This window comes from Canis aureus, chromosome 3, assembly GCF_053574225.1.
Source record: "Canis aureus isolate CA01 chromosome 3, VMU_Caureus_v.1.0, whole genome shotgun sequence".
Lineage (NCBI taxonomy): Eukaryota > Metazoa > Chordata > Mammalia > Carnivora > Canidae > Canis > Canis aureus.
Window position 1 is genome coordinate 58,789,192 of NC_135613.1, and position 27,235 is coordinate 58,816,426.

Genomic DNA, 27,235 nt, shown 5'->3' on the forward strand with positions numbered 1-27,235 from the left:
CTTTTTCCTGAGGAGCTTTTCTTCCAGTGGCTTAGTTCGAGTGTCACTCATCTTCCTTCCCCATGTCCTTGCAAACAAATTCCATTTTTTCCCTCTTTTTTTGAAGCCTGGTATTTGTGGTGTTTCCCCGTCCAGTTATCCTGTTCTTTAAGTGCCAAACTTTTCAAATTGTCCTGCACATCATGCTTGTCGTTGACCACCCCATTCTCCCTCTGACCCTCTTGTAGCCCTATCCTGTTGATTTTACCATGATGGTGTCACCATGATTACTCTGCATGGTGGGAGCCCATCGGCCTTCCATGGGTGTTCAGAAGTATTTGGTTTTAATGATCTGCTGTCTGTTTTAAAGTCGTTCCCCAGAACCTTTGTGCTCAGAAAAGGCAATAAAAATTAATGCTTGTGGTTAAAAATTCGATCTATATTGAAATATACAAAGCAGAGAAGAAAAGATCCCATCCTCTTGTGCTCTGTCTGTAGTAGGATTGTGTTTGCTGATGGTTTTCTATCTATACAGAAGAATCCCTGTTTTTCCTTATGAGGGACAAATGGGCTTATCCTATATATAAATTTTTTTTTTAAAAGAACTTTATTTTATTTTATTTTATTTTTAATTTATGATAGTCACAGAGAGAGAGAGAGAGAGAGAGGCAGAGACATAGGCAGAGGGAGAAGCAGGCTCCATGCACCGGGAGCCCGACGTGGGATTCGATCCCGGGTCTCCAGGATCGCGCCCTGGGCCAAAGGCAGGCGCCAAACCGCTGCGCCACCCAGGGATCCTATATATACATTTTTAAAAAAATTTAATATTAGATTGCTCTCATCATTCCAGTAGTTATTACTGGTATTTTGCTTGATACTTTCCTTCTGCCACTACAATGGTAAGTTCTGTGAAACTAGTGGTCTCTAATGTCTGCTTCTCTGTTTTATTATTTTACATAGAAGAGGGCCTCACACAAGCAGGTAATCAGTGTATATTAGTTCAATTAATGAAAACCATTTAATGACCTGAGAATCCCATTTCTCATTGATCTGAAACAAATATAATCACATGACCCTGCTCTGATGGAGCGTACACCAAACCATAAAGAATCAGATGTGCAAATAGATGTTGGAATTAAAAAATGAAGGCAGTGTGATAAAGGGACACAGTGGATAGTTAAGAGTGGGGAGTCAAGTAAGGTCTCAAGAGGTAATGTTGAAGCTGAGTTCTTTTTTTTTTTTTAGATCTTATTTATTGGGGTCCCTGGGGGTCTCAGTGGTTGAGTGTCTGCCTTTGGCTCAGGTCAGATCCTGGGGTCCTGGGATCGAGTCTTGCATCGGGCTCCCTGCAGGGAGCCTGCTTCTCCCTCTGCCTGTGTATCTGCCTCTCTCTGTGTTTCTCATGAATAAATAAGTTAAATCTTAAAAAAAGAATTTTATTTATATAAGAAGAGTGAGTGAGTGTGTGAGCATGTGTGGGGGTAGGGCAGAGGGAGAGGGAGAAGCAGACTCCTTGCCATGTGGGGAGCCCGACTCAGGACTCGATCCCGGGACCCTGAGTTCATGACCTGAGGTGAAGGCAGATGCTTCATCAACTGAGCCCCCCAGGAACCTCGAAGCTGAGTTCTAATTGATGACAAGGGGAGAAGGGTATTTCAAGCACAGGAAATAGCTCATACCAATGACATATGGCAGGAACCCAGTCATATGCCCCACAAGGCTGCCTTGATGTCCTTGGTTTTTGCTGTTAACATAATACTCATTGTACTGGTTGACAGCCCTTCCAGAACAGATCTAAGGCAGCACTAAGATAGCCGTTACTGGCTGTATGTTCTATTAAAATGAGATAAAATTAAAAATTCAACTCCTCAGTTGCATGGGCCATATTTCAAGGGTTATGGGCTACCATCTTGGACAGCGTGACTATAGAGCATGACACCACTTGGGAAGTCACTGGAATGTAAACTCCTTGAGAGACTTTATGCTCCTAGTGTCTGACAGGTAAAGGGTGAAGAAGTTTTTGTTAAATGATGAGATGAATAAATGAATGGATGAATGGAAGTTCAGCACATGTGTCCCCATGGGGAACAGCCAGTACGTGTGTGAATTCTGAGTGAGAAAGAGCTGATGTGAGCTGATGAAGGGACAGAAGACGGCCTGGAGTGGAGGGAAGGTGGTAGTTGGAGGTCAGGATGGAGGAATTGGCCTTGGCCCCACGGACAAAGTTACACCCCCGGCCTCTGACATGTTAGAGTTGCTGGCACAACAGTGACGTGACCCTGGTACGGATGCCTGTTCCTTCCATTTTCCAAGCTCTGTGAGAGTTTGGTAAAGTGTAGGTGCAGCAGCGGTCTGTTAACTGACTGTGTGAGTGAGGGAGACCCAGAGCCTTGATTCCCTTCACTTACAGTTGGCAGCCAGCATCCTTGTCTCATGTTTGTTGTCTTTATTGTTTGTTGATACACAGAACTCACGGCAAGAACATGTCTTTGTTTTTCTTCCAGCGAAGGTGGTGTTTTTAAGGCTCATCTCACTTTCCCAAAAGATTATCCCCTCCGGCCTCCTAAAATGAAATTCATTACAGAGATCTGGCACCCAAATGGTAAGTTTATCTGGTTTTACTCTGACATGTGCAAATATGATGACCCATCACTGAGGTTTTCAAGGTCAGTGAGAAAGAGGTGGTTGTCAGTGAAATCACAGTGGGATTTCTGTGCCCAGGTCACTGTGTTCATTATGCGCATGGCCTTGTGTTCATTTGTCTAGAACAGCAGGAGGAATAGACCTCATATAAAAATATTTATTTATTTACTTAGTTTTCAACTCTTTGAGACTCAGGGTTTCACGAGAGGCAAGGTTATCACTGGGTAATACTTGCGATGAATGGAGTGCTTACAATTGAGGAGACAATTTCCAAGGTATGAGGTGACTCGAGCTACTGTGGAGAGCACAGGACTAATTAAACCTGGATTTTAAATTTATATTTCTCATCTTTATTCTTAGACTGTGGGCAACTGTTAACTTTTTACCTATATTAGCTGTTAAGGGAAGCATCTTGCTGGCCTTGGGAGGTGACCGCCAGGGTCAAATGAGCTGTCCCTTTGGAAAGCATCCAGTCCTGCTGTTCCTGGAACGCGGTGACACTGACTCTTCTACCCAAAGATGTATTACCATTTAAAATTCACTTTGTGGACCAAAGGTTGGGCTAGGTAAAGTGTGTTTGTACACAGTCTCCCTGAGCCTTTGCCCTTGGTTTGTGGGGTGGGGCTCATGAGTGTTTCTTTCTTGAGTGTCAATGTTTTGTCACCAGAGTTGTCGTTTCTGGCTCCTGCACTGATCTGCGTTCTGCTTCTCAGCATCGGCGCTGCGTTGCCAGGGAGCAAAAATCCGTGAGAGGGAGGGAGTGAGTGAGTGAGTGAGTGAAGGCTTTGTTACAAGGGTATGGAGAATATAGGAGAGCCCAGTGGCTTCCGAAGCAGATGGGTGTCGGGAGACCCAAACTGGGGAGCGGAAAGCCCTTAGGAGCCCCGTGGGGAGCCAGCATCATTGCACGTGCCGCCCTGGCTGCCTCTCCTCGGCTCTGGCGGCTGCTCTTACCTTCCCTTGTGGGATTTGACGTGTCACAGGCAGTCGTCTTGCACCCATCCCGGAGGAAGATGGAACAAAGCTTCCGGGTGTTGGCTCCACCTCCTGTTGGCTGCGTGGCTATAGGCGAAGCCTCCATGAGCCTCAGTTTCTCTGAGAGCCCCACGTGAGAGTCTCTTCCTTTGGGAGGCAGGAGAGCAGTGGCCTGGTAGTTTACGAGGACAGCTGATGAAATGAGGGCTTGTTGTAGGTTGGAGAGACTTCATTTTGCAGGCCACGAGGGGAGAGGCGGTGGTGAAATCACCAACACTTGACTGGAGAGCAGAGGTGCTTCGTGAAGAAAGGGCACCTGAGGAGGTGGTGGGGCGGAGAGGGGGGCAGGCCTGGAGGCAAGAGAGGTCATTCCAAGGGAGAAGAAGGCAGCCATGAGCTGGGCCCTGAGGGGAAGACGGTTCCTGAGTCTCAGGGGAGGAGTGGACATGCAGACGTGACATTGGGAGGACAGTGTTGTTGCCACATGGGCGTTGGGCCACACGGATGAGAGGCTTGGAGAGTGCTTTCTAGAGAATGTGATTCTTAAGCGGAATTTTGACGTGTGAACACCTGGCTTTAACTTTGTTCCTTGGGCTGTGGGTTCGCATTAAATTCTGGTGCTTTATTTATTTTTTTATTTTTTAGAAGATGTTATTTATTTATGAGAGATGCAGATAGAGAAAGAGAGAGAGAGAGAGGCAGAGACACAGGCAGAGGGAGAAGTAAGCTCCATGCATTGAGCCTGATGTGGGACTCGATCCCCGGACTCCAGGATTATGCCCTGGGCCAAAGGCAGGCGCTAAACTGCTGAGCTACTCAGGGATCCCCAAAATCTGGTGCTTTAAAACTGTGTGGCAGATTCATTTGAGTGTGTCTCCTTCTGGAAAGAGGACATCCATGGAGGAAGGACTGAAGAGTGAGCCAGACCAAGGGCTGGGAGACATGTGGAGGATGAAAGCTTGAGTGGAGAGTCGAAGCAGGAAGGGAGGTTTAGTTCCTTTCACTCGCTGACTAGCAGCTGTGGGTGGTGGTAGTGAGGGAAGGATTTGGAAGTGATGGGCCATTCACAGAAGGTCTGTGGAGTCAAAGCCACATCGAAATACGTTACACCCACCAGGTGGCTCCCGTCCAAAAGGAAGATGACAAACGAGTATTGGCGAGCGCACACAGGAGTGGGAACCTTTGTCCACACTAGAAAGATCGCAGCGGTGCAGCCACTGTGGGGGGAGAGTCTGGCGGTTCTTCAAGGGTTGAACATGGTTACCTCACAACTATTTCTAACTCACTCCATTCCTACTGGGTGGAGAACCAGGAACGTTGGAAGACATGTCCACACAACACTTGCACTTGAATGTTACTGTCCCAGGATTTGTCATGGTGAAGCACTAGAAACAACTGTCAGAAGTCAGGCTGAGAGGCCTGGACGGTGAGGGATCCCATGGGCTCAAGCTCGCATGACAGGTGTGCTACAGGGGTTGGGGCAGCCATCCTCACCTGGGTCCCTTGTCGAGGGCTGAGGGCTGGCTGTGTATAGGCAGTGGATTAAAACTCCAAATGGAGTGAACAATTTCAAGTAGCTTAAAAAAATAAGTTATTTGTTGGGTGTTAGGGCAAGAATTTCCTAGTTTCACATCCTGAAAGGCTAAACAGTGAGATGAGTGGCCACTGAATGGAGAATCAGGCTTGTAAGTGAACCTGTGTCAGCAAGAGCAGTGAGGATCCCTGTTGGGGTGTGAAGGTGACAGGAAGATGGGAAGGAAGCAGTTTGGCAAGAAAAAACTAGACATTTGAGTCTGTAAATGGGTAAAGGTTAAAAACGGACATTTCACCAGAGGAAATGTATTTTCTTTCGTTTTTTTTTTAAGATTTTATTTATTTATTCAGGAGAGACCCAGAGAGAGGGAGGCAGAGACACAGGCAGAGGGAGAAGGAGGCTCCATGCAGGGAGCCTGATATGGGATTCGATCCTGCGACTCCAGGATCACACCCTGGACTGAAGGTGGCGCTAAACCGCTGAGCCACCGGGGCTGCCCTATTTTTCACTTTTCTAATTTAAAGATTTATTTATTAAAAAAAAAAAAATAAATAAAGATTTATTTATTTGGGAGATAAAGAGAGAGAGAGATGGGGGAGGGTCAGAGAGAAAGAGAGAATCTCAAGCAGACTCCCCACTGAACACAGAGCCTGATGCAGGGGCTCCATCCACGACCCTAAGGTCATAACCTGAGCCAAGGCCTGGAGTCAGATGCTCACCCCACTGAACCACCCAGGCGGCCCACTTGGATTTTATATTTTAGACTGTAATTTGGTAGTAGGTATGGAGCCTATAAAAACCTTTCACTTAAAAAAGTTAAATTATGTTTAAAATGAAAGGACTCAGGTTAAAGATTTAAAGATATTAGATGATAACAGTAGTTCCCAAAAAAGGAAAATGAGTTTTATTTTTTTAAGATTTTATTTATTTATTCATGAGACACACACACACACAGAGAGAGAGAGAGAGAGAGAGAGGCAGAGACACAGGCAGAGGGAGAAGCAGGCTCCATGCAGGGAGCCCGATGGCGGGACTCAATCCCGGGACTTCAGAATCACACCCTGGGCCGAAGGCAGGAGCCAAACCACTGAGCCACCTAGGGATCCCCAGGAAAATGAGTCTTAAATTGATTCTGTCTGATAGAGTTCTATAGAAACATTTAACACCATGTTTTCAAAGAAAATGACTTGGAAAAAACCCTCATTATGTGGTACACGATGAAATTAACGCGGCACAAGCATTTTGTGTCACATTTTGCAGTGCGCTTACAGTTTGTCATTACTTTTCCTGCCTCTGGTCTAGTGTCTGCACTCTGCCAATTGTACTGGGAGGTTGGGGCCTGAAGAGCGGCCCAGATGAGGCCCGAGTTGCGGGCCTGTCATGGCTGTGCTCGTACGCCCGTGTGCAAGCAAGCATTGGGGAAGCATTTGTTGGGGCACAAGCGGTATGAACAGACTCGGGCTCAGCTTCCCCCAAGTTTCTACCAATAAGGCAGGGGCCCAAGTCAGGACATGGAATGTAACTGTTAGGGTGGTACCTGTCACAAGTCTGTTAGACCTCAGGTGCAAAAACAGGGATGAATTAGACATATTGCCACTGATTATTTATGGGATTTGGACATTTGATTGAAAAGCTTCTTACACCAAAAATTCTTAAACTTTCCTGTCTTTTCTAACATTTTCCAAATGAGTATACTTTATTTTCGTCGTCGTCTTTTTTATTTTGCAGTGGAGAAAACTTCACCATAAAAGATTAGTCATGAATTTTTGGTATATTTGTGTGATATAAATGAGCTGGTGGGTTCGAAGTTCACCTTTGTTGTGATCAACAATTAGTTTGTGACTTGGATTTTAAATCCTAGTTTTACAGAAAAGATGCTTCGTGAATGTCATTCACGTTGATGAATTTTCATCGGCAATGTGACATGTTCCTTTTCTGAATTTGAGTATGCTCCTGTCCCTGAAAATGTGATTTTGCCTTTATGTGATTTAAAAACTACATGATGAGGTTACTTCTCATATTTTCTTTAGGGAAGTCTCTGGATGGTTGACTGTCACCACTTTAGATCAGTAAGTTGGTGGGGAATCTGGGAAATCCTCACATAGAGACTCAGCTCTGGCATTTGGATCTGTACTTGATACGAAGAGCAGAGTCATTTTGTATTTCCTGCGTGTAAATCCATGCATGTATAGGCACCTTGGGGCTCTGCACACGGAAGAGATTGCTTGTGTGTGTGTTGGCTCTGACAAGTGGGGCCTGCTGGGTACAATCTGTGGTCTTCCTAAAGGTGAACAGGTTCCATCTTGGAAATCATCTTCTGTATATATTGAATGTTTTGTACAGACCTGTGGGAGCCAGGGCCCTGTCTAAAATAGCTGCTTCTATGTTTAACCACGGTATTGTAAATACTTTAAACAGACTCTCACACTTTAATTTTGCAGTTGATAAAAATGGTGATGTATGCATTTCCATTCTTCATGAGCCTGGGGAAGACAAATATGGTTATGAAAAGCCAGAGGAACGCTGGCTCCCAATTCACACTGTGGAAACCATCATGATTAGTGTCATTTCGATGCTGGCAGACCCTAACGGAGACTCACCTGCTAATGTTGATGCTGCGGTAAGCTGGTCATGCACAATGTTCCCTTCCCTTTAACCACCCTCAATGAGGGCTGCAGTATCTGTGTGAGTGTGTGTGTGTGTGTGTGTGTGTGTGCGCGCGCGCGCGCAGATCTATTCACACACATGTATGTCTCTCTGGAATCTGTACAAAAATAGGTTATAGACGTTAAGTAAGCTTTACCCCTAAATACTTGAACCTGCATCTTTTAAGAATAAGGGCACTATCTTTCATAGCTGTAAACACTCTTCACCTAGATTCACCAATTGTGGAGATTTTACATTTTTTTTCCCTAAAGTGTTTGAGAAGTCTTTACAGATGCCGTGACTCTCCACTGGTAACACATCACCAGCCTCTCCTGAGAACAGAGGCAACCTCCTCGTACCCACAGCACAGGTCTGTCAGCGTACAGTCCTGCTCACGCACACATGGTCCATAGTCACACTTCTCCAATGTTGTTCTTCATACCTGCCTTTTTTAAATCCAGAACCTGGGAATCTACATTTTCTTTGTGTTCATGTTTTATTAGTCTCTTGTGCTCTGGGATAGTCTCTTTCCTCAGCCTTCTGTTCTCCTTTGAAAAGCCTTTCATTCTAATTCTTATTCTTAGGACTTTTATGAGCATCTGTCAAAGCCAGGAGGTTAAATTCGCCTTTCTTCTTGGGTTACTTCAAACTGATAGAATAACCTGGGTGAGATCGCCTGTATTATATGTAGAAGAACTACATCGATGAACCCTTTTCAAATTATGCCTTTGAATTTTTGAACTTAGTGAACAAATTGAAATGAAAACTGGCAGAAAAGCCTCCTAGCTTTTTACTTAGCTGAGCGCCAGTCCGAGCACTGGAAGCAGTGGGAAGGGAGAAGAAATCCTGTGGAGTCATTTTGAGAGAGAACTAATTCTTGTTTACTTTGATGCATGCTTGGTTTTCTGTAATCAGATCAGAACTGACAAGCTGTATCTTAATCTTCATAAAGGTTAAAATTAAGGATAAAATAAGAGCAAATACCTGAAAGTATGAAAATGGAAAAGTTAGAAACTCCCCAGGAGAGCAGAGTCTGGAACCATGGGGCCTCCTGAGAAGGGGCTATCCTTGCCTGATGATCGACGTTTCCATGATGATCGACGTTTCCATGAAGTAGCTTTGTGCAAAGCTGAACTATTGCAGATGAGACTCTGATCTGTGCACCACAGGCTGTGCGACATCTGTCCTGCTTCTTCTGACTTCATCAGTTAGTTGCCTCCTGTACAGATGGTCCTGGCTTGCACATGGTTTCATTTACCTCTTATGTTGGCTTTTCCCTCTTGGTTGGACACCTCATCGTGTGTTCCTGTGGTTCTATTGTTTGCTCTTCTGACTTCCTGGTCAGTGGTGCCTGTTCCGGGAAACCCGCATCCTCTCTGGAGACCCTCTCCTGGCCCCTCCACCCTTGGGCTCTGACAGGGCGTGGCTGCCGTCCTGGGACTTCTGCTACCTGCTCTGCTGTTTCCTGGGTCCGGCTTGTCCTCCTTGGTGGCCGTCGTCCTGTTGCCCCACACATTTCAGAAAGGCTCTGTGGGAACTAAGACCTGGGTCCTTACTTGTCTGGACAGGTTTTTTTTTTTTTTTTTTTTTTTTTTTAATTTTTTATTTATGATAGAGAGAGAGAGAGGCAGAGACATAGGCAGAGGGAGAAGCAGGCTCCATGCACCAGGAGCCTGATGTGGGATTCGATCCCAGGTCTCCAGGATCACGCCCTGGGCCAAAGGCAGGCGCCAAACCACTGCGCCACCCAGGGATCCCTGGACAGGTTTTTATCCTGCGTTGTATTTAAGGGAGCGTTTGTAGAATTCTGGGGAGGGGTGCAGTGCAGCTTTATACAGATTTGGACTTTTCGTGTTATTGCTGCTGCTGAGGAAGCTGATGCATGGCTGACTTTCTTGCTTTTGTGGGTGACCTTTTCTTTCTTTTTCTGTTTTCCCTGTTCCCTTCAGGTTCTTGACCTTCAGAATTTCATGTTGTGTGGCATTTACGATTTTTCATTTCTGTGCGGTAGTCCCTCTTCTTGGTGACGAGGATGTTCTGAGACCCCCGCCCCCCAGGAGATGCCTAAAATCGGGGATCAGTACCCAGCCTATGTACATTTGATGTTTTTTTGTTGTTGAAGGTCTCATTTATTATTTATTTGACAGAGTGAGTGAGAGAGCACACAAGCAGGGGGAGGGGCAGCGGGAGAGGGAGCCTAATGCCCAACTGGTTCCCAGGACCCTGGGAAGGCAGACCACCTAACCAGCCAAGCCACTCAGGCACCACCCCACGTGAGGTTATTTCCTATTTGTACACACACGATAAAGTCCAGTTTGTGAGTTGGGCCTAGTGAGAGATTTACAGCGACGACTGATAACAAAACAGCAGCTGTAATGGTACCCTCCCTGTAAGACAGGTCGTGGGACTATGGGGCTTGCCCTCCTTGCCAGGCTGTGAGGTGATCATGTGCCCTCACGACACAATGACGCTGTCTGAGGCAATGGTTGACCCTTCTGGTGTCACTCAGAGGGGACTGTCTGCTCCTGGGCTGACCGGGCTTGGCCATGGGCAGCTGAGCCCACAGAGCGCACCACGTGGCTGTGGGGGGATGCCTGTGGTCAGCATGTCCTTGTGGGACTTGAGCTCTGGGAAGTTTTCCTCATGTATGGTATTCTTTCCTCCTTGTCTTTATTGATTTTTGTATTTGAGCACATGCTCCTTCCTGCTTTGGACCTGTAGCTTTTGCCCAGATGGCCTCGTGCTCTGTCCCATCTAAACCTGCACTGATTCCGAGTCCTGTGGAATTCTCCTTTGGGTGGCATTACTCTTAAATTTTTAATAAGAAGCTTGTTCTTTTCTGCGTTTTTATCCTTTTTCATAAAATCATGTCACTGTTTAATTAAATGGTTCTTCCATCTTGTGGGAGTTCTAATTAAATTTTTTAAAGTTAAATCTGGTCATTCTCTGAGGCAAGTTTTTTCTCTTATATTTGAAGTCTGGGCCAGAGCCCTGTGGGCTTTCTGCTCCATGGGTCGCTGATGGAGCTGCTAGGGTGTACAGGGCGAGGATGGCACAGGTGCACGCACGGGGTTGACCCCGCTTGGGTGTGGGCTGTGAGCCAGACACAAAGTTCAGCCTGGAGGGGCAGGCCCTCCTGGTGCTAGCCCACGCTAGTGGGATCGTGCATCCTTGTTGTCTGTTAGCATCTCAGGAACATGGTAGACCTTGGGCCTGGGCCATGGGTGGGAGGAAATGCCATACTGTTGAGCTGTGTCTGTTCAGCCCAAGTCTGAGTGGCTCTGTGTGAGCTATGCCTTCTGTGGGGTTGGCCTGGTCCCCCCTTTTCTCTGGTTCCTGCCGCCTGCATGTAGTCTTCCAGAGGAAACTCTTGCCCCATTTAGATGACTGTCCTTGGCAGCAAGGGTTTATAACCTCAAGAAACAATTTCAGTATGATTGTAGTAATGGGGTCTCAGGAGAGCAGACATGGATGGACCCTGTGCCTTTGGCTTGAAACTTCAGGTAACAGCACCACAGGGCTGGTCCTGGGCAGTGTGTGCCACAGTGGCCCCCGCCGTGCTGGAGGTCCTGGCAGGTGTCTGCCCTGGGCCCCCTCTGGCTGGGGTGCCTCGTGCTGCGGAGTCTGAATGCCTTTCTCCACTGCCCTGTATGTGGGGATCAGCCTTCCTGCCTGGGCCCGGTGCCTGTGCTTTATGCTCTGCTTGAGGAGACTCTGTTCCTTGAGACTGACCTTCTCTGTGCCTGGGATCGCTCTTTTCTTCCTTTTACTTAAAAAGTGATGATGAAGTATTTACAGATCTTGTAAGATTTTATCTACAAATACTTGAGCGGACATCTCCAAGTCTCTGTGTCGGCGTCACAGCGTGTCCTAGGGTTTATCATGGTAGTTGGCTTTCTGGGCTGCCCTGCTTTGAGGGCAGAAAGTTCAAATCTCTTCCTCTGCAGGGGCAAGGAGTGAAGATTTCTAGCCTTTTCTGTCGCTAAATGAAAGATTTTTTTTAGAGGTTGGGGAGGAGCCGAGGCCTAGGGAGGGATCTGTGGCAGGCTCCACCTGGGTGCTGATCCCAGCACAGGCCTCCACCTCACGACCCTGAGGTCACCACCTAAGCCAAAACCAAGTCGGACGTTTAACTAACTGAGCCACCCAGGTGTCCCTGAACGATGTTTTTCAAAACAGAAAAGGGCTGGATGCGTTGGTGAGAATTTTCTGCTGCTCTCAGGTTCGAGAAAATCAGCCCAGTTTTCATAAACTCTGCTGGTGCTGCCTTGGGTCCCGTTCTCATGCCCCCGTGTCCCCTCGGTGTGGCGCATGCACTGCAGCTCTACTTAGGGAGGACCTTAGCGTCGGCTATAGTTTCTGGAGCCTCCTGTGGCCTGAGAGCTAACCTGCAGGTGTCACTGCCCTTCCCAGTAATGTACAACTGTCATTGTTCATGCATTCTTGTTTCTCTGAGGATTTTGCCTGTAGAGGAAATTTGTGTAAGGGATTTCTGCTCTCGAGTCCCAGCACACAGTGCCTGGCAAAGAATGTTTTGACTACTTTTCTGACTTTTTTTTTTAAGATTTATTTATTTATTTATTTATTTATTTATTTATTTATTTATTTATTTATTTATGACAGACGTAGAGAGAGAGAGAAAGAGGCAGAGACACAGGCAGAGGGAGAGAAGCAGGCTCCATGCTGGGAGCCCGACGTGGGACTCGATCCCGGGACTCCAGGATCGTGCCCTGGGCCAAAGGCAGGAGCTAAACCGCTGAGCCACACAGGAATCCCCTACTTTTCTGACTTAATCAGCTATTCAACGTTTAAAGTGTGCACATTGCCAAAGTGTTGCATTCAAAATAAAAAACTAGTGTCTGAGATTATAAGAAGAACTTGCATCAGGTCACTGCATGTTAACTTTTGTATTTACAGAAGGAATGGAGGGAAGACAGAAATGGAGAATTCAAAAGGAAAGTTGCCCGCTGTGTAAGAAAAAGCCAAGAGACTGCTTTTGAGTGACATTTGTTCAACAGCTGTAACTTCATTATTTCAGGGTGAGTTCATTTTTAAATCCTACTCTTTTGCCTTGTGGTAAATGGCATAAAGATTTTTGGAAATTGTGTGATTTGGGTATTTGAACAGCCTGATTTCACTGGCCTCATTTTTTAATGAATGGGAGTGTCCAGTGATCTGTTGTTTTCTTAGCAGAGACTATGTAGCCCACGTGCGTTTTGCTCAGATAGATTCTGAGTCTTCAGCCAGACGGTTGAGTTTCACGGGTCACGTGGGGTTGTTGTCTCTGCCCCTTGACCATGTGAGATGAGGCTTTGGTTTCAAGGTTGTTTCTTCCGTCTTCACCGCCTGCTGGGCATTGAAGTTTACAGTAAAGGGTGAGATGAGATTTCATTTTCTGATTATTTTTTTCATTTCTTTTTTTTAAAGAAAGATTGTATTGTAAAATAAACTGGCAGGACCATTAAACATCTACCTTCTGTGTTTTCATTGGTCTTCATTCCTGTTCACTACTGATAGGGCCAGTAGGAGTTGTCTCCCTCTTGTTGTACGCTGCCCGCAGGCCTTTCTTACATCCAGGAGGGAGTCCAGGATAGAAGGGGACACAGTGTGGACCAGATGTGTAACACTTCAGTTATTCAGTTTCTTTCTTTTCCTTTTTTTTTTTTTTAATATTGGTTTGATAAAATTATTTACAACATGTAACATGTAAAGAATCACCATTCCTGATGCATCCCTGTACCTGCCACCTGGTTTACACCCTGTGCCCCCCCCCCCCCCCCCCCCCCCCCCCCGGGCTCTCTCATTTCTCACGCACCCTATTCTGTGCTTACCACTGGTTTCCTTTACTGTTTCATCAAGCTGGTATCCAGGCGGTGTGCTGTGTGACTTTGAACTGTGCGTTAGTGGGGTACACTGTGTGCATTCTTCCGTGGCTCATGTTGCTTCATGGTATAGTCTTGAAAGTGGTCTGTGTCGTGTCTAGTTGTCTGCGTCTGTCGTCACGGTCACGTTGGGCCCTCATCAGATGCATCACTGTCCCTCGTGATGCTGACTGCTGTTATCTCCCATATGGGGAGAGATTTCTTGTCTGCGTGTTTGCTGTCAGAGTGAGTGTGGCTGCCCTGTTTGTTGATTGTGTTCGTGGGGAAAGCTGTCGGGGTGAACATGTGGGTGGAATCACTGAGGTAAGGGTCTGTGCACATCACGTTGGCTGAATAATGCCACATTTTCTCCAGAACGCTGCGTCTTGTTTGTATGTCTATTTATACTCCGAGTCTGGATCTTCTGCTCCACTTGCTATCAGCAGACCTCTGTGTCCGTTTCCACTTGTAAGGGTGTGGAGTGAGCCCTCTGACGTGCGTGGCCGGCCCAGCTGAGGGCCGGGTCACTTGTTAAGTCGTTTCTTCTGGGAAATTCCTATTCTTCTGTTAGCTTCTGGATTTGTATCCTGGTCGGTTCCCTTTCTTTGTGGTATTTCTGGATAAACAGAGTCTTTGTCTTTCTTTTTTTTTTTTAAAGAGAGAGTGAGCATGCGTGCACATGAGCTGGGGGGAGGGAAAGAGTGTCAAGCAGATGCTGCGCTGAGTGGGGAGCCCAGCACGGGGCTCAGCCTCACAACCCTGACATCATGACCTGAGCCAAAGTTAAGAGTTGGGCACTCAACCCCTGAGCCACCAGGCACCCTGATGACAGAGATTTGTGACCTTAGTGCAGCTGGATTAGACATCTTGGTATGGAGTTGACTTTGTGTTCTGGTTTTTCCTGTTTTGTGAAAGTTTTGTGGTTTTGCTTTTGGTACATGTGTTGAAGCCACTGCAGTTGATTGGTGTGTGGTGTGAGGCAGGAGTTGGGCCCTGGTGCTCCTGGGTTAGACCGTGGCCTCATCGACTGTTGGCAGGTGGTCACCATGGATGTTCAGGGGCAATTGTACTAGGAAATCGTGTTTACGGATGTGTTGGTCTATGTCTGACCTTACTGTTTTATTAGTTGGCTTTTCCTGTCCCGAAACTAGCATCACATTGTTTTTACTTTTTATTATTTTTATGATGAACTATATCAAATGCAAAGGTGCAAATCAGAAATAAGGCTGAGTCTACCCACCTCTTGTTCTGTTTCCATGTTTAATATCCCTCGTTTCTCGAGACTCTGATCTACCTTTAGGTCTCCTTATAACAACCTGAAATGCTGACCAGTCTTCACAGTATTCCTGGTTTCCACCAGCTTGTTTGTGTCTAACCTGCTTATGTTTGGTTAAAATCCAGTCCCTAATTCATTACCACTGCACCTCCCCTTTCCCTCCCCTCTGCTCAGGGGTCTCTCTCTTCCCCCGTTTGGCCCCTGCTTCCCACCACCTTCCATCAAGTTGTTCTTCATAGATCGCTGTCTGGGTCTGCTAGGCCTGAGCAGCTTTCCCTTGCTGCTGGGCCTGGATGCCTCTGCCTGCCCTGCTGTCTTCCCCTCAGCTCAGTGCGCTCAGTGCACTGGGTCTTGCGTGGATGTGCCAATATCTTAGCCATTTCTTCCCCACAGGATTTCCCAGTCAGAGAGGAGTTGGAGGACGACAGAGATTTGCATATACTGAAGCCTCAAAAACAGTACTTTGTAAATTTAAGAAATAACCAACAATTTTATATTTATCATGGTAGTATATTGGAAATTTAGTTAAGTAAATAAATAAATACTAATGAGGGGCCATGAACACACATTGTTAGGTATTGTACATTCTCTCCTTCGCTAGTGGGATGAGGGTTGATGTTAGATCACAACATTCACCTGTGCATAAAGTGTACTTATCCAGGTTAAAGTTCACTCGAGAAGATGGAGGCAGAGAAGTGTTGATTCAGGTCATCTCACTGTTCAGAACCGGGTAACTGTAAAACAGCGTGATGTACTGTGAATGATGACACGGATCAGATGACTTGCAGGTAGGGAGTGAGGAGGCAGTAAGTGGATGTCTGGGCCCGCTCAGGTCAGCCCTGTACACGGGCTTCCCTGTCACAGGTCCTTGTCCGCCAGACACGCCGTGATGGCTTATGCTGCTGCCCAGGCCATGGCAGCCAGAGTCCTTGACAGAGCAGAGTTTTAAATAAAATTAATACAGTGATTGTGGGAGTGATTAGTGGTAGTTACTAATTCTAATCTGGTTGGGACTGTTTAAACTCAGGATTTTGTGTAAACATGATCATCCTTGAAGTGTGTGTGTGTGTGTGTGTGTGTGTGTGTGTGTGTGTCTTGCGTTGATAAGAACCGAATAAAGGAATTGGTACTTTGTTGTCATTTTGAAGCCCATCAGGAGGCCTGTGTGGCCTCTGGGCGGAGGCGGAGTGTCCTTGGGAAACACTGGCCGACTTGCTGGAGGTGGCGCACGTTCCCAGGCCTACCGGAGCCACGCTGGTAATTGCTCGTGTCCATCCATGTGTGCATGGGATGCTCCTGCCCTCACTCAGCAGGTGTTTAGGTGCCAGCCCTGAGGGAGGGAGTGCGTTTCCGGGCCCCCATACAGTGGCTCCTCCTGGTTGGGCCTCATCCCAGCCGCGCTCCTGTGGTGCAGCAGCTGCTCCCCTGACAGGGCATCCCCCTCCAAGGTGTGATGTGCTCCGAGCCTTAACTCAGCCACAAAGGGTGTTTGCTTATTCTTGTCGGCCACAGTGTGTTGCAGCTGGGAAATAAAGGCCACGATACATAGCTGAGCCAGACATCTCTCTGGGTTAACTAAGAGAAATCACTTGAAGATTGGACTTTGAAGAATTCACATCAAAGTCCATGAGTTAACTAATGTCTTCTGAAAGCAGGTCTGTGTTGTACTCATCACTGACCACGGAGCAGTGTGCGCAGCTGTGGGGTTGAGGTGCTGCGTGATTTTCACATGTGCTTGTCCTTACCTAACCATCCTGTATGAGGCTGTTCGCAGAAGCCAGGTCTTACCACCAGCATAGACACACTGGCCTGTCACTAGAACTCTTCGTAAAGGCTGGTTCTCTCCATGCCTTGTCAGCTTCTGCATGTCCTAGGAGAGTCGTGCTGTAGGAGGTGCATGTGAAGTAAAACCCCTGAGGTCAAACAAAAATAGATTTAAAATTGTTTTACAAAATCTACATCCAAATCCATGACTTGTGTTTTCTAAAAAACAAGGTATTACTGTTCAAGAACTTGATTCAGGCTTTATTTTTTAAAAAACTATGGTGAAAGCATGTAGGTTTGCCCCATTGTCAGTTCTTATGTGTACTGCAGTGTTGCTGTTTCCAGAGGCCAGGGCTCCAGGTGTGAGGCCGTGGGGTCCTCTGGCTCTGGCCCCCTCACAGTCGGCTTCCTCAGCGGTAACAGGTGAGGGGATGCAGAGTGGGGTGGCCTCCCATCCAAAAGGGAGCACCGTACCGGGCTACCCACCGTGCTCGGTGCAGACGCACAGATGGCTTGCTCAGGCTGGTCCTTTTCCTGGGGTTGCCTGCATCCACCGGCAGGTCAGTGCGAAACCCGCTGCTGTGTGGGACCAAGGACGGCCTTGATGTACCTGTGCCCCCTGCCCCCCAGTCATTTCTCCTGCTGGATCTGGGTCTTGCTCTCTTGTGTTGGGAAGCACTTCTAGGAACTTTGCACAAATGCATCTCACCAACTGTTTCCCAGGGGCCCTGAGCTACAGCTAGGCCTGGTGTGGCCCAGCAGAAGGAGGCCCAGCGCAGCTGCTGGTGTGTGCGCGCAGGCCCCTGGTCCTCTCCCCCTAGTAAATGAGTGGGATTGTGAAGGAAACTCGTGGCTGGCCCGCTGCACGGGCTGTTGGGCTGCGGCCCTGTTAGCCATCTGCAGGAAGTCCCCAAACCCAAGGTAGAGAAGGACTCATCAGGCTCGGAAATACCCAGAGAAGAGAAAAATCATAACTTTGACTACACCCGAACCAAAAACTTAAATATTACAAGACCGTGAACAAAAACAAATAGGAGACCTGGAACAGATAACTGTTGGGTGTTCAGGACTTGTCTCTAGCTCTACAGCAGCGTGGGCAAATCAATGAGGAAACAGGTAGTACAGAGGAGGGTGATCTGCAAGGTAATGAGAGGAACTGGAAAGGCTGATTGTCACACATTTGTCATCAGAAATGGGAAGCTGCTCGCGAGGAGGTGACATCAGAGCTGCTGGGTTGTCAAAGGTCAGAATGTCCCAGAAACCCGGGCACTAGTGAGGATTTGGGGAAATGTGCTTGGAATGCAGCGCGAGTAGAGGTGGCGCGTCAGTGCTGGGGAGCAGGTTGTTGTTGGTATGGGGTGTGGCTGGAGACAAGTGGCTTGGCTCTGCAGATGTGCATTCACTGCCTGCGGTGCTGGCCGAGGTCTCAGAGGCCCCACAGTACAATAGGCTGGTTCAGGTGGCACTGTCGGCTGTTGTCTATCAGTGCAGGGTGTGCCGTAGGCGAGTCACACATGCTTGCGGGTGGTTAGACCTCAAACAGCAGTCGAGCAGGAGAAGCCAGTTTGCCAATAAGAACAAATAGCAGCGAGTAGGACACGGTCCATGGGAGGGACTCGCGCGGGTGGTGTCCTTCCCGGCCATGGTGACAGAGAGGTTCTGTTAACACGGGAACTTGAAGAAATACACACAGTTCCTAGAACTTGCAGTGGTACCTGGGGAGCAAGAGTGCGGCACACAGGTGTCTGTGTCGGGCATGCTGGACACCTGCCCGCCCTCTTCCTGTGCTTCTCACACGAGGTCACCCTTCCAGGACCTCACCCTGCGAGCCCAACCGGCCTGTCATGGCCCCTCCTATGCTCACCTGTCCTGTTGCAGGGCTGGCGCAGACACGACAGCATGGCAACATGGAAGCCTGTCCATGAGAAAACGGCTCTCATTGTGCCCCGGTTCTGTCCCCAGGGGTCACCATGGACCGTAGCTTCATCTTCAGAACTCCGACTCCTCCCCTCATAGGTGTACACATGCCGTGCCTGTGTCCCAGAGCATGTCTTAGGAATGTCATGTGGCCTCTGGATACCATGCTTGTTCCCTATGGTCTGTGTGTCTTGGTGTGATGCAGATGCGCTTTGACAGCCGTGTAACCTGGAGAAAGTGGGAGGTGACGCCCAGAGCAGGTGACTCTGAGTCGCTTCGGTTCTCGTGCCTGCGGATATGTGAGTCTCCTGCCGTTGGCGTCGGCGCTGTCGTTTTGGGAGAGTGTCACCGAGCCTGGCAGGGCACACAGTGCTGGCCTGGGGCTCCTGCCGGGACCGGAGTCTCCAGAGTCCGTGCAGGTGCCACTTATGAGGGCTAGGGACCACCCCTCTTGGCCGCCATGTGTCGCAGGATCCCCGTGGGTAGGGGGGACGTGGAGCCTTCAGGGGCGTTTGTGTGAGGGCAGCTCTCAATGAGGAGCGGTGGACATCACTGAACGCTGACTCTGCTGAAGAGGTACTTTCACTAGTATTCTTCTCATCAACTGTGCTTTTGTTTGGAGGCCCACCTGCCTGATCTGTGTTTTTTTTTTTAGACTTTTTAAAAAGATTTAACTTGTGTAGTCACATAGGAAATGGATTTGATTCCAGTTTTAGAAATAAATGTTAGAAAAAAAATGTTAGGCTTTTAATGACTTTGAGCATCAGCCCCTCTGGAGCACTTTTCTTTTTAAAACTTTACGGAGGGGCAGCCCAGGTGGCTCAGTGGTTTAGCGCCTGCCTTCGTCCCAGGGCCTGATCCTGGAGTCCCAGGATCAAGTCCCACGTCAGGCTTCCTGCATGGAGCCTGCTTCTCCAACTCTGCCTGTGTCTCTGCGCCTCTCTCTCTCTCTCTCTCTCTCTCTCTGTGTATCTCATGAATAAATAAATAAAATCTTAAAAAAAAATAAAAAAAATAAAACTTTATGGAGAGACAGTTTTTAACTGATTTTTTTCATGGCCCTGAAATTTCTCGTTCACTTCCTCGGGGGATGATTCTAGAATCTCTTTTTTTGAGCCCTGACAGATGAAGTGGACAGGGCCTAACTCGGGTGTGGTTTGGTCTTTGGAAAAACCTTCAAGTCACATCACCTGAGAGTCACACTGCCTGTTGTATCAAGAGGTGTCTGTTTAAACTCTTTGGATTTTCCAGCAAAATACGTGTGTGTGTTTTGTGTGTCTGGGCCACGGAGGAGCTCGCGCCTAGTGTGTACCTGCTGTGCCAGAGGCTGCGCTGGCTGGGGGGAGCGGAGCCGAGGTTCTGCCTCAGGCACTGTTTTGGGGAGGTGGTCCTCGTGCAGGGCACCTGGGGGCAGGCCCACTATATGCTTTGGTGCACTTGAATTTGGGTGACGGTGAGGTTAGCAAATCCCTTCGGGGTTTAGAAGGCTTGCTGTGCTGTGGCTGACGTCGTTGTCCTAACCTGGCTGCCTGCTTAGGTTAGGAGCTGGACAAGGCCCCCTGGGCCTCCGGTCATCTCGCGCTTGGCTTCTGTGTCCCTGGCGCCATCGCAGCAGGCAGGGCAGGTGTGGGAGCATGTGCAGGGTGTTTGGGGCTCACAGCGGCACAGCAGTGGCTCTGACGCCCAGCCATCTTTGACCTACACTGGCTTCTGTTTTTAACTTTTGAACTGGAACCTTGTGTTTTTCTAACTTGTGGAGCAGGAAACCCTGCCCCGTACTAGCCGTGCCATGTGTCTCACACTTCTCTGTGATGTAGGGGGACGCATCTTTGTGTGGGGCTGAGGAACGTAGCATGAGGTAAGGCTGTGGGCTGGGCATAGGGATCTCGCATGTGGGCTGAGGGCGTGAGAGCACTGTATGCAATGTATTGGAGACCGTGGTTGGATCAGAGGGCTGTCCTGGGCTCGGAACCTACAGGGTTGGCTAAAACTCACCATGTTGAGATGTGTGGTGATCTTGTTTCTCTGAATCTGCCTTACAAGTTCCCACATCCCTTGACTTGCAAGTACTTCTGTGTTTGACTCCAGACGCAGCAGAATTCGAAGGACATTCGGAATGTTGAAAACAATATCAGGTGGAAATGCTGCACGTCTGTGCTGTCCCGTGTGGTGGTCGCCACTCACAGTGAGCACGTGAAGCCGATTTTAAGTTGTATTCACTGTGATTTAAATTTGAAATAAAATGGCTGTATGTGATTACCATGTTGGACGAGCACAAGAGTGAGCTTAAAATGAAATTAAGAATTTGTCTCCAAAGAAATACAGGTAAAAATTTCTAATGAATGAATTCCTTTGTCGTTTGTGAAGTCATGTCATGCTGTTTGTTTCATTGTAGGTCTCCAACTGAGAAACATGGCACTGTTTTTCCTGCACTCTACCCACCTATTGCTGGACTTCTGTTGTAACAAGTTGGCGGACACTGGCTGGAGCTGGGCTGCAATAGAACACGCCAGTACCAGTGCTGACAAGAGCCTAACAAGTGCCAACTTACAGAGGATTACGCATTTTGAATTCTAATGAACTGTTTTAACCTTCAGGAAGAATTGTAAAGACCTGTACATAGCACAACATGATCCGGATAATATATATACATGTACATCCACAAATACACCTTGTACCAAATAATGCTTTCTTGTAGTAGAATAAGAATCGTGTAAATTCTAAAAGATTTTAGCAGGTTTTCTTTCCCTATTCATTGTTTCTTATCAGTTTAAAAAGACTCCTTAAAGCATGTCAGATGAAAAACAATTAGGATTAAAAGTTTCCATTTAATTTCCTTTAAACCATTGAGGCTTCATTAAACTCTTTTCACTTACTAAACTTTTGTATCTTCTTGTTTTGACATACCCCCCTTTGCTTTTCTCTCTTCCCTCTGCCAGAAAGTTTTCAAATCATTTAGTTCAAATACTGAAATACTTACTAAGCAACTACTTGATTTTTAGTGATGACTTCAGAGGAGTGGTCATCACTAGGTGCTGGTCCTTTTGTACTCTGGTTGCACCGTCTCTTGGATCGGGTGTAGCAATACCACATTTTGGCTGTTGAGAGCTCTTGGACTCACTCATTATCCCTGAGAACTAAAACGAGTTGGTTCAGAATTCAACGTGCTGAAATTCGTCCCGGACAGTACAAAATTCTGGTCTGGTTTTGTTGTGCCCCCCCGCTGGGTGTTCAGGGTGGATGGACTAGAGTGTGCAGCTGCAGGCTTTCTGCTTCACCTGTGGGTTTGCTCTTACAGACGCTGTGACCCCCGCCCAGCCCCTCTCCAAGGCCCCTTGTGTTTCTCTGCCTCTATTCTTCGATACTGCAGATTTTTCTCATGTATTGTACAAAGAAATTGCGATGTATATTTTCATGTAATTTGATTTTGGAATTCTGTCACCTTATGTAGTGAGTTCTTCCAAAATATAATTTGTTTTCCAATAATTGTCAAGTTGTTGGCTTTTATTGTATTGAATGAAGGTTATGATACTGAATGCCAGAGAAGTGCAGTTTAGAAAAATCTCAGGTTGATTCCTTATGCAAACAGACTTAATACTTGAAAATCCCATGGCCATGGCAGTGTGTGCATCGGGCTCCACCTAGGTTCTTCTGTGGCTCAGAGCACTGCAGGGTGTGAATGCTTTGCTGTTTGACACATAGATTCTGTCGCTGACATAGTGTGCTTGGATTTCATTACTGTTTGAGCAGAAGTATATACTTCATGTCATGTTTTATAAAGTAGCTTCAGGAAATGATGAGGCGAGTGTGCAGCGTGAGCGGCAGGCCCAGGTTCCCCTGTGTTGGGTGTGAGGTTGGGTTTGGGAAGTACTCTTTGGCCTGGAAAGGACAGGACGTGAGACGGTACTAGAGGGGACATGATTCCGTGCAAATTGGTGCGTCTCTGCTCCGTGGGGCTTGGAGCGATGCTTGGGCAGAGTGGAGGGGTCCCTGCGAGTGGCCTGTCCTCTGTGGACCTGCATGTCCTTCTGGAGCAGAAGTAAGATGGTTGCGGATGTAGACACAGCAGAGTGATTTTTTTCTAAGTCCCTGTCTGTTCTTCACTTTGAGGCATAAAAACCCATAAATGTGTTAATGATTGAATGTGAAAATGGTTTGTTTTGACTCATTGCAGCAGATTTTCCTCCAGAACTTCATTTGTGACTTTTTTTTCCCTCCAAAGACTGTAAAACGTGTTGCCCCAAAGTGCTGGTACTGCACACCCGCCTGGGATTTGAACGCAGTCCCTCTTACTCTTACATCAGAAGCTTTGCGTGGTTGCCGGTGGCAGAAGGGAGTCTGCATTTCGCTCTCCTCTTGCTGTGATTCTGTTAGTGATCTGTCGAGTTAAAACCCGGGGCTTGACTTTTCAGGGGGTAGCAAGTGACCGACTAACTCAGGGACAACTCTTACTGAACTCCAAGTGCCACCGTAACACAGGTACCTTGGCGTAACCGTGTGTGTTTTGGGGCTAGACAAAGGGGTTGAAGGGAGAGCCAGGAACGCGCGCCCCTCCCTTCACACCCCTTCCTGCCTGGCGCCCTGGCATGCTGCACGTGGACACACAGGCCTCGGGAGGTGGTGTGACTTGCCCTCCTCCCCCAGGGGCGTCACCTGTGCCTTTCCCCGTGTTCATCTGACAGTGCAAACCTCACGCCTCCACGTTCGATCGTGACCCACTCTCAGGTGACACCAATTAGGTGGCCTTGGTGCCACTAGCGCCTCATCACTAGTGTGAGGCGAGTCCTCTCCGCTTTAGGAGAAGGCATCTTCTCCCCAGCTCTGTGCCCAACTGTCAACATCCACACCGTCCCCAGGGTTTTGGAGCTGTTGGCGGTTTCCCAAATTGACTCCCGAGTTCCTGTAAAGGCTTAGAGATTTCAGTCTGTGCTCATCACGGGATGGATGATCTCCGTGGCTTTTCTGGCCTCATTTCTGTGAGTTTAAAATCCACGTGAGATTGGTTCCCTTGTCATTACGGGGCGGTCTCTCCGTGAGGCTGTTCCACTCGTTCTCTGACCACTTGGCTGTCCTGGTAACATTAATGGCCTTCATTCTCGGTCGTGAAATTTTATTCTGTGTGCTCACCCTCCACAGATCTGCACATTTTGGGCTGTGGTACCTGTTATCTATTTTTGCCCGTCTGGTCTCCAGTTGGTGAAATTACCTTCCCTGTACCTGCCACTTCTCAGCATCTTTGAAATTTGACATAATGTTGCTTCATTCCAGCTTTTTTTCCCCTTTTCTTTTTTTTTTTTTTTTTTAGTTCTGTAACTTGTTGATTGTATTTAACTATGTGAGTTCTGTTGTGATGTTTGCTGTATTGTAAAGCACCTCCAACATGTTGGGGGGGGGTGCTCTGTAAATCAATAAATGATGACTTAGAGGCTGTATCACGAGCTATTTTGGTTTTAGGATGCAGGTCTCGAAAGCAAATTGTGGGATTATTTCCAAACAGCACATGATACCAAAAGGTCCATGGGAATCTTGATAAAGAATTCTTAAAACTTCATTCAAAGAAGGAACCAGAGGGCGGGAGGTGGACTTCCAACCTGATGTGACAGTTTAAAAATTTCCAGCAGGGCCAAGCCCTACTCTTCACCACATGGTATGCCTGCTAACATGGGGCCTTAGGTGAAATGAGCACGGGTTAGCGCGTGTTTGGGGGATTTTGTCTGTAGCCTGAACCAGCTCTACAGAGACATAAGCTAGACAGTGAAGAACCTAGACTGGAGCGTGAGCCGGAAGAGACTGCCGGCGCCCTCCACGATGCCATCTCCGTCCTCTACATGGATGGGCACATGTGGCCCAAATACCTGCCCAGGATCACTTAGCAAGTTAGTGGCACAAAGGAACAAGACTGAATACTTTTTCTTTCTTTCTTTTCTTACTAGGGTGTCACAGTCTGGCCTTCACCCTGCACCCTCACGTACAGTTCCCGAGGGTGTGTCTGTTGGGACGCACACTACCCGTGGCTGCATGGCCTCCTCCTCCCAGAGAAAGGGATGAAAAGCCAGATCCCTAATCAGAGCTGAGTTAGAGACCAGAAGAAAATCCTTGAGAGCAGATTGGAGATCATTACCAAAATTTAATTTTCCTGATATATACATTTGAAATAAATTATAGAAGAGTCCAGATGATGTCCCTGCACCTCAGATGCCAGTTTTATGCACAATCCTCTACCCAAGGTTAGAGCAAACAAGCTGCTTCAATTGCAGAGAAACGGGTGTTTGCCTAGGTAGGTCTACGGTCCTAGGGGGAAGGACCTTCCTGGGGAAGGACCCGCTGATTTTCCCTGTTCCCCCTCATAAACACAGGCCTTTCTTTTTTTAAAAAAACATTTATTGAGAGAGAGAGGGGCAGAGGAAGAAGCAGGCTCCATGCAGGAAGCCCGACGTGGGACTTGATCCCAGGTCTCCAGGATCACACCCCGGGCTGCAGGCGGTGCTAAACTGCTGCGCCGCCGGGGCTGCCCAAACACAGGCCTTTCTAACAGGAATTCACTTTGTGAGCAAATTACTTCCAGGAGAAGGTACTTACAGTTGCTTGGTCTCAGATGTGTGTGACATAGCAGCCAGGGTAGCGCCAGGGTTTCTGTTGTGGTTTTGTCTCTGAATCCGCGTGCCCCACAGAGCAGTGGTAAAATGATGGGAACGCTTGGAGTCCTGTCCACTAAATCAAGAAGCAGACATGTCCTAGATGCAGGAGCTGCACAGAAGGTTCCAGCAAGGTGCTTAAGTTTTCTCCCTTCCCGGGAGGAGTGAGCGTGATGGCGCTATGTGTTCACATCTCCTTTATCCCTCGTGGCCCAGAAGTCAGACTCCTGTTGTTTGAGCTTCTGCTTTGTGGCAGGCTCATGCCCTGTGTGCTCTGTGACAGACACAGTCCTGTTCTCACAGGGATCCTCCAGAGCAAGTGTAGAGCGAGCACGTTTGGGTGGGGACCTAGCTCCACAACCCTGCCCACATATAGGTGCTGCTACCCTGTTCATGGGAGGACCAGCCCAATGATCCTCCTCCCCTTTTTACCGTGACGTGGCGCTCTTCCCCCAGAAAGAGTCTGCTCCCTGGTGCCCCAGAGGCAGCCAGCATTTATGTTCCTGCACCTCGTGTTCCCAGTGGGGACCACCCCACGCGAGGCTCCTCTTCCTCCTAGCAAGACCTGGGCCAGGTCTCCAGTGAACTCTGTTCTAGTGCTCAGGTTTTTCCGAACGTCTATATTTCGGGTTGCGTCTAAGGTTGGGAGCACTCCTGAAGCCCATGGGGTGTTGAGTTAGGTCACCAAGTGCGAGAGATGCCCCGTGTCCCAGGCTGGACTCAGAAGGCCCCTCCGTAGCTCGGGGGTTTCGAGCCAGTAAGTCTACTGGGAAGACAAGGCCCAGGGTCAGGTTCTGTTAGGTGCCTCTCAGAGGGGTGCGCTTGCTGCTGACGGAGGCTATGAGCAGGAGCCCTCTAGCCCTCGATGAGTTTCCATTTGGCTGTGGGCACCTAGGCCGCGGGAAGGGCACGTGTTGGTCTCTCCCCGCACTGTGCTGCTCCGTGGTGTCTACCATCTTCTCTCGGGTGCACCGTGGGTTCTAATCTCGCTCCGCACTGAACCCGCTGCAGAGCCTAAGACGGCAGCATGAGCTGGCAGGGACATCACCTGCTGAGCCAGACGTGATCCTGGTCCTCCCGACTGTGGGTCCCAGCCCACAGAGCTCAGGGCTCATCAACCACGAGCTCCTGCTGTGTGCAGGCACCCCCAGCTGCTGGGGACATTAGCTCTGATGATTCCTCCTAAACACTTGCACATCACCAGAAAGTGTTTGTAGGGCACTCTTAGGTAGACAGGCCACTTGTGGCTGTTGAAGGTGGGCCTGAGGACCCTGGGGGCCCACTGTCGGGTGCACCTCCCACCATGCTTGCCAGGCAGCAGCGGTGAGATCTGCACCGCCCATGCAGCCTAGACCACCTGCTGTGCCCAGCCGGTGCCAGGCCGCCCTGCCTTCTCCCTGTCTGTCCCACTGCTGCGCAGACGTGGTCCCGACACATCGTGACGCCCCTTCTTCCATCTCCCTGGAGCCCTTCTGCCACAGTCCCTCCCTCTTCCTCAGAACTTGAACCCCATGACCCTTTGTTTCCATGATCCAAACCCCACATTCCTTCTCCACGCACCTAGTAATGCTCCTAGGAGTGACCCCAAGTAGCACCTAAGGCTTCCCACATGTGGCTGCCTTGCGGGTCTCCCTCCTTCCTGACCTCAACCCCAATCCCTGACTTCAGGCTTTTCATCCCCTGCAGCTGGTGTGTTTCACTCCCTGCCCTGGACTTAGGGGCTTTGCTGTGTCCTCCTGACGCAGGGCCCACACCGGCCCTCGACCTCCCTGGGACCTGGGTCTCACGGCCCTACACCTGCCTCTCCCAGGTCTGCGCTTGAGCGGTCTGCCCCCGCACTCTCAGCTGCTGGGGTGGCGGGAAGGCCCCAAGCCAGGCCAGCACTGTCAGCTAGGCTGGGTTTCTGCTCAGAGGTCGCCGTGCGCAGGTGCACAGAACACCCTGGGCGGGGAGGGGGGGGGGGGGCTGCCCCGCTGCCCCGCCCAGCGCCCAGCGTCCCTTCCCA

At 48.6% G+C, this 27,235-nt stretch overlaps 1 protein-coding gene across 2 annotated transcripts in view; it reads left to right on the forward strand.

The window, feature by feature from the left end:
* Positions 1-24,027, forward strand: part of UBE2G1 (ubiquitin conjugating enzyme E2 G1) — a 100,035-nt gene extending 76,008 nt beyond the window's left edge. For both annotated transcript variants that reach the window (XM_077893206.1, XM_077893205.1), the window contains exons 3-6: positions 2,484-2,581; positions 7,573-7,751; positions 12,695-12,816; positions 20,991-24,027. In XM_077893206.1, coding sequence (XP_077749332.1) covers positions 2,484-2,581; positions 7,573-7,751; positions 12,695-12,781 — 364 coding nt within the window. In that variant the 3' untranslated portion in view covers positions 12,782-12,816; positions 20,991-24,027. The remainder of the gene's footprint in view (positions 1-2,483; positions 2,582-7,572; positions 7,752-12,694; positions 12,817-20,990) is intronic.
* Positions 24,028-27,235: the final 3,208 nt, after the last annotated feature.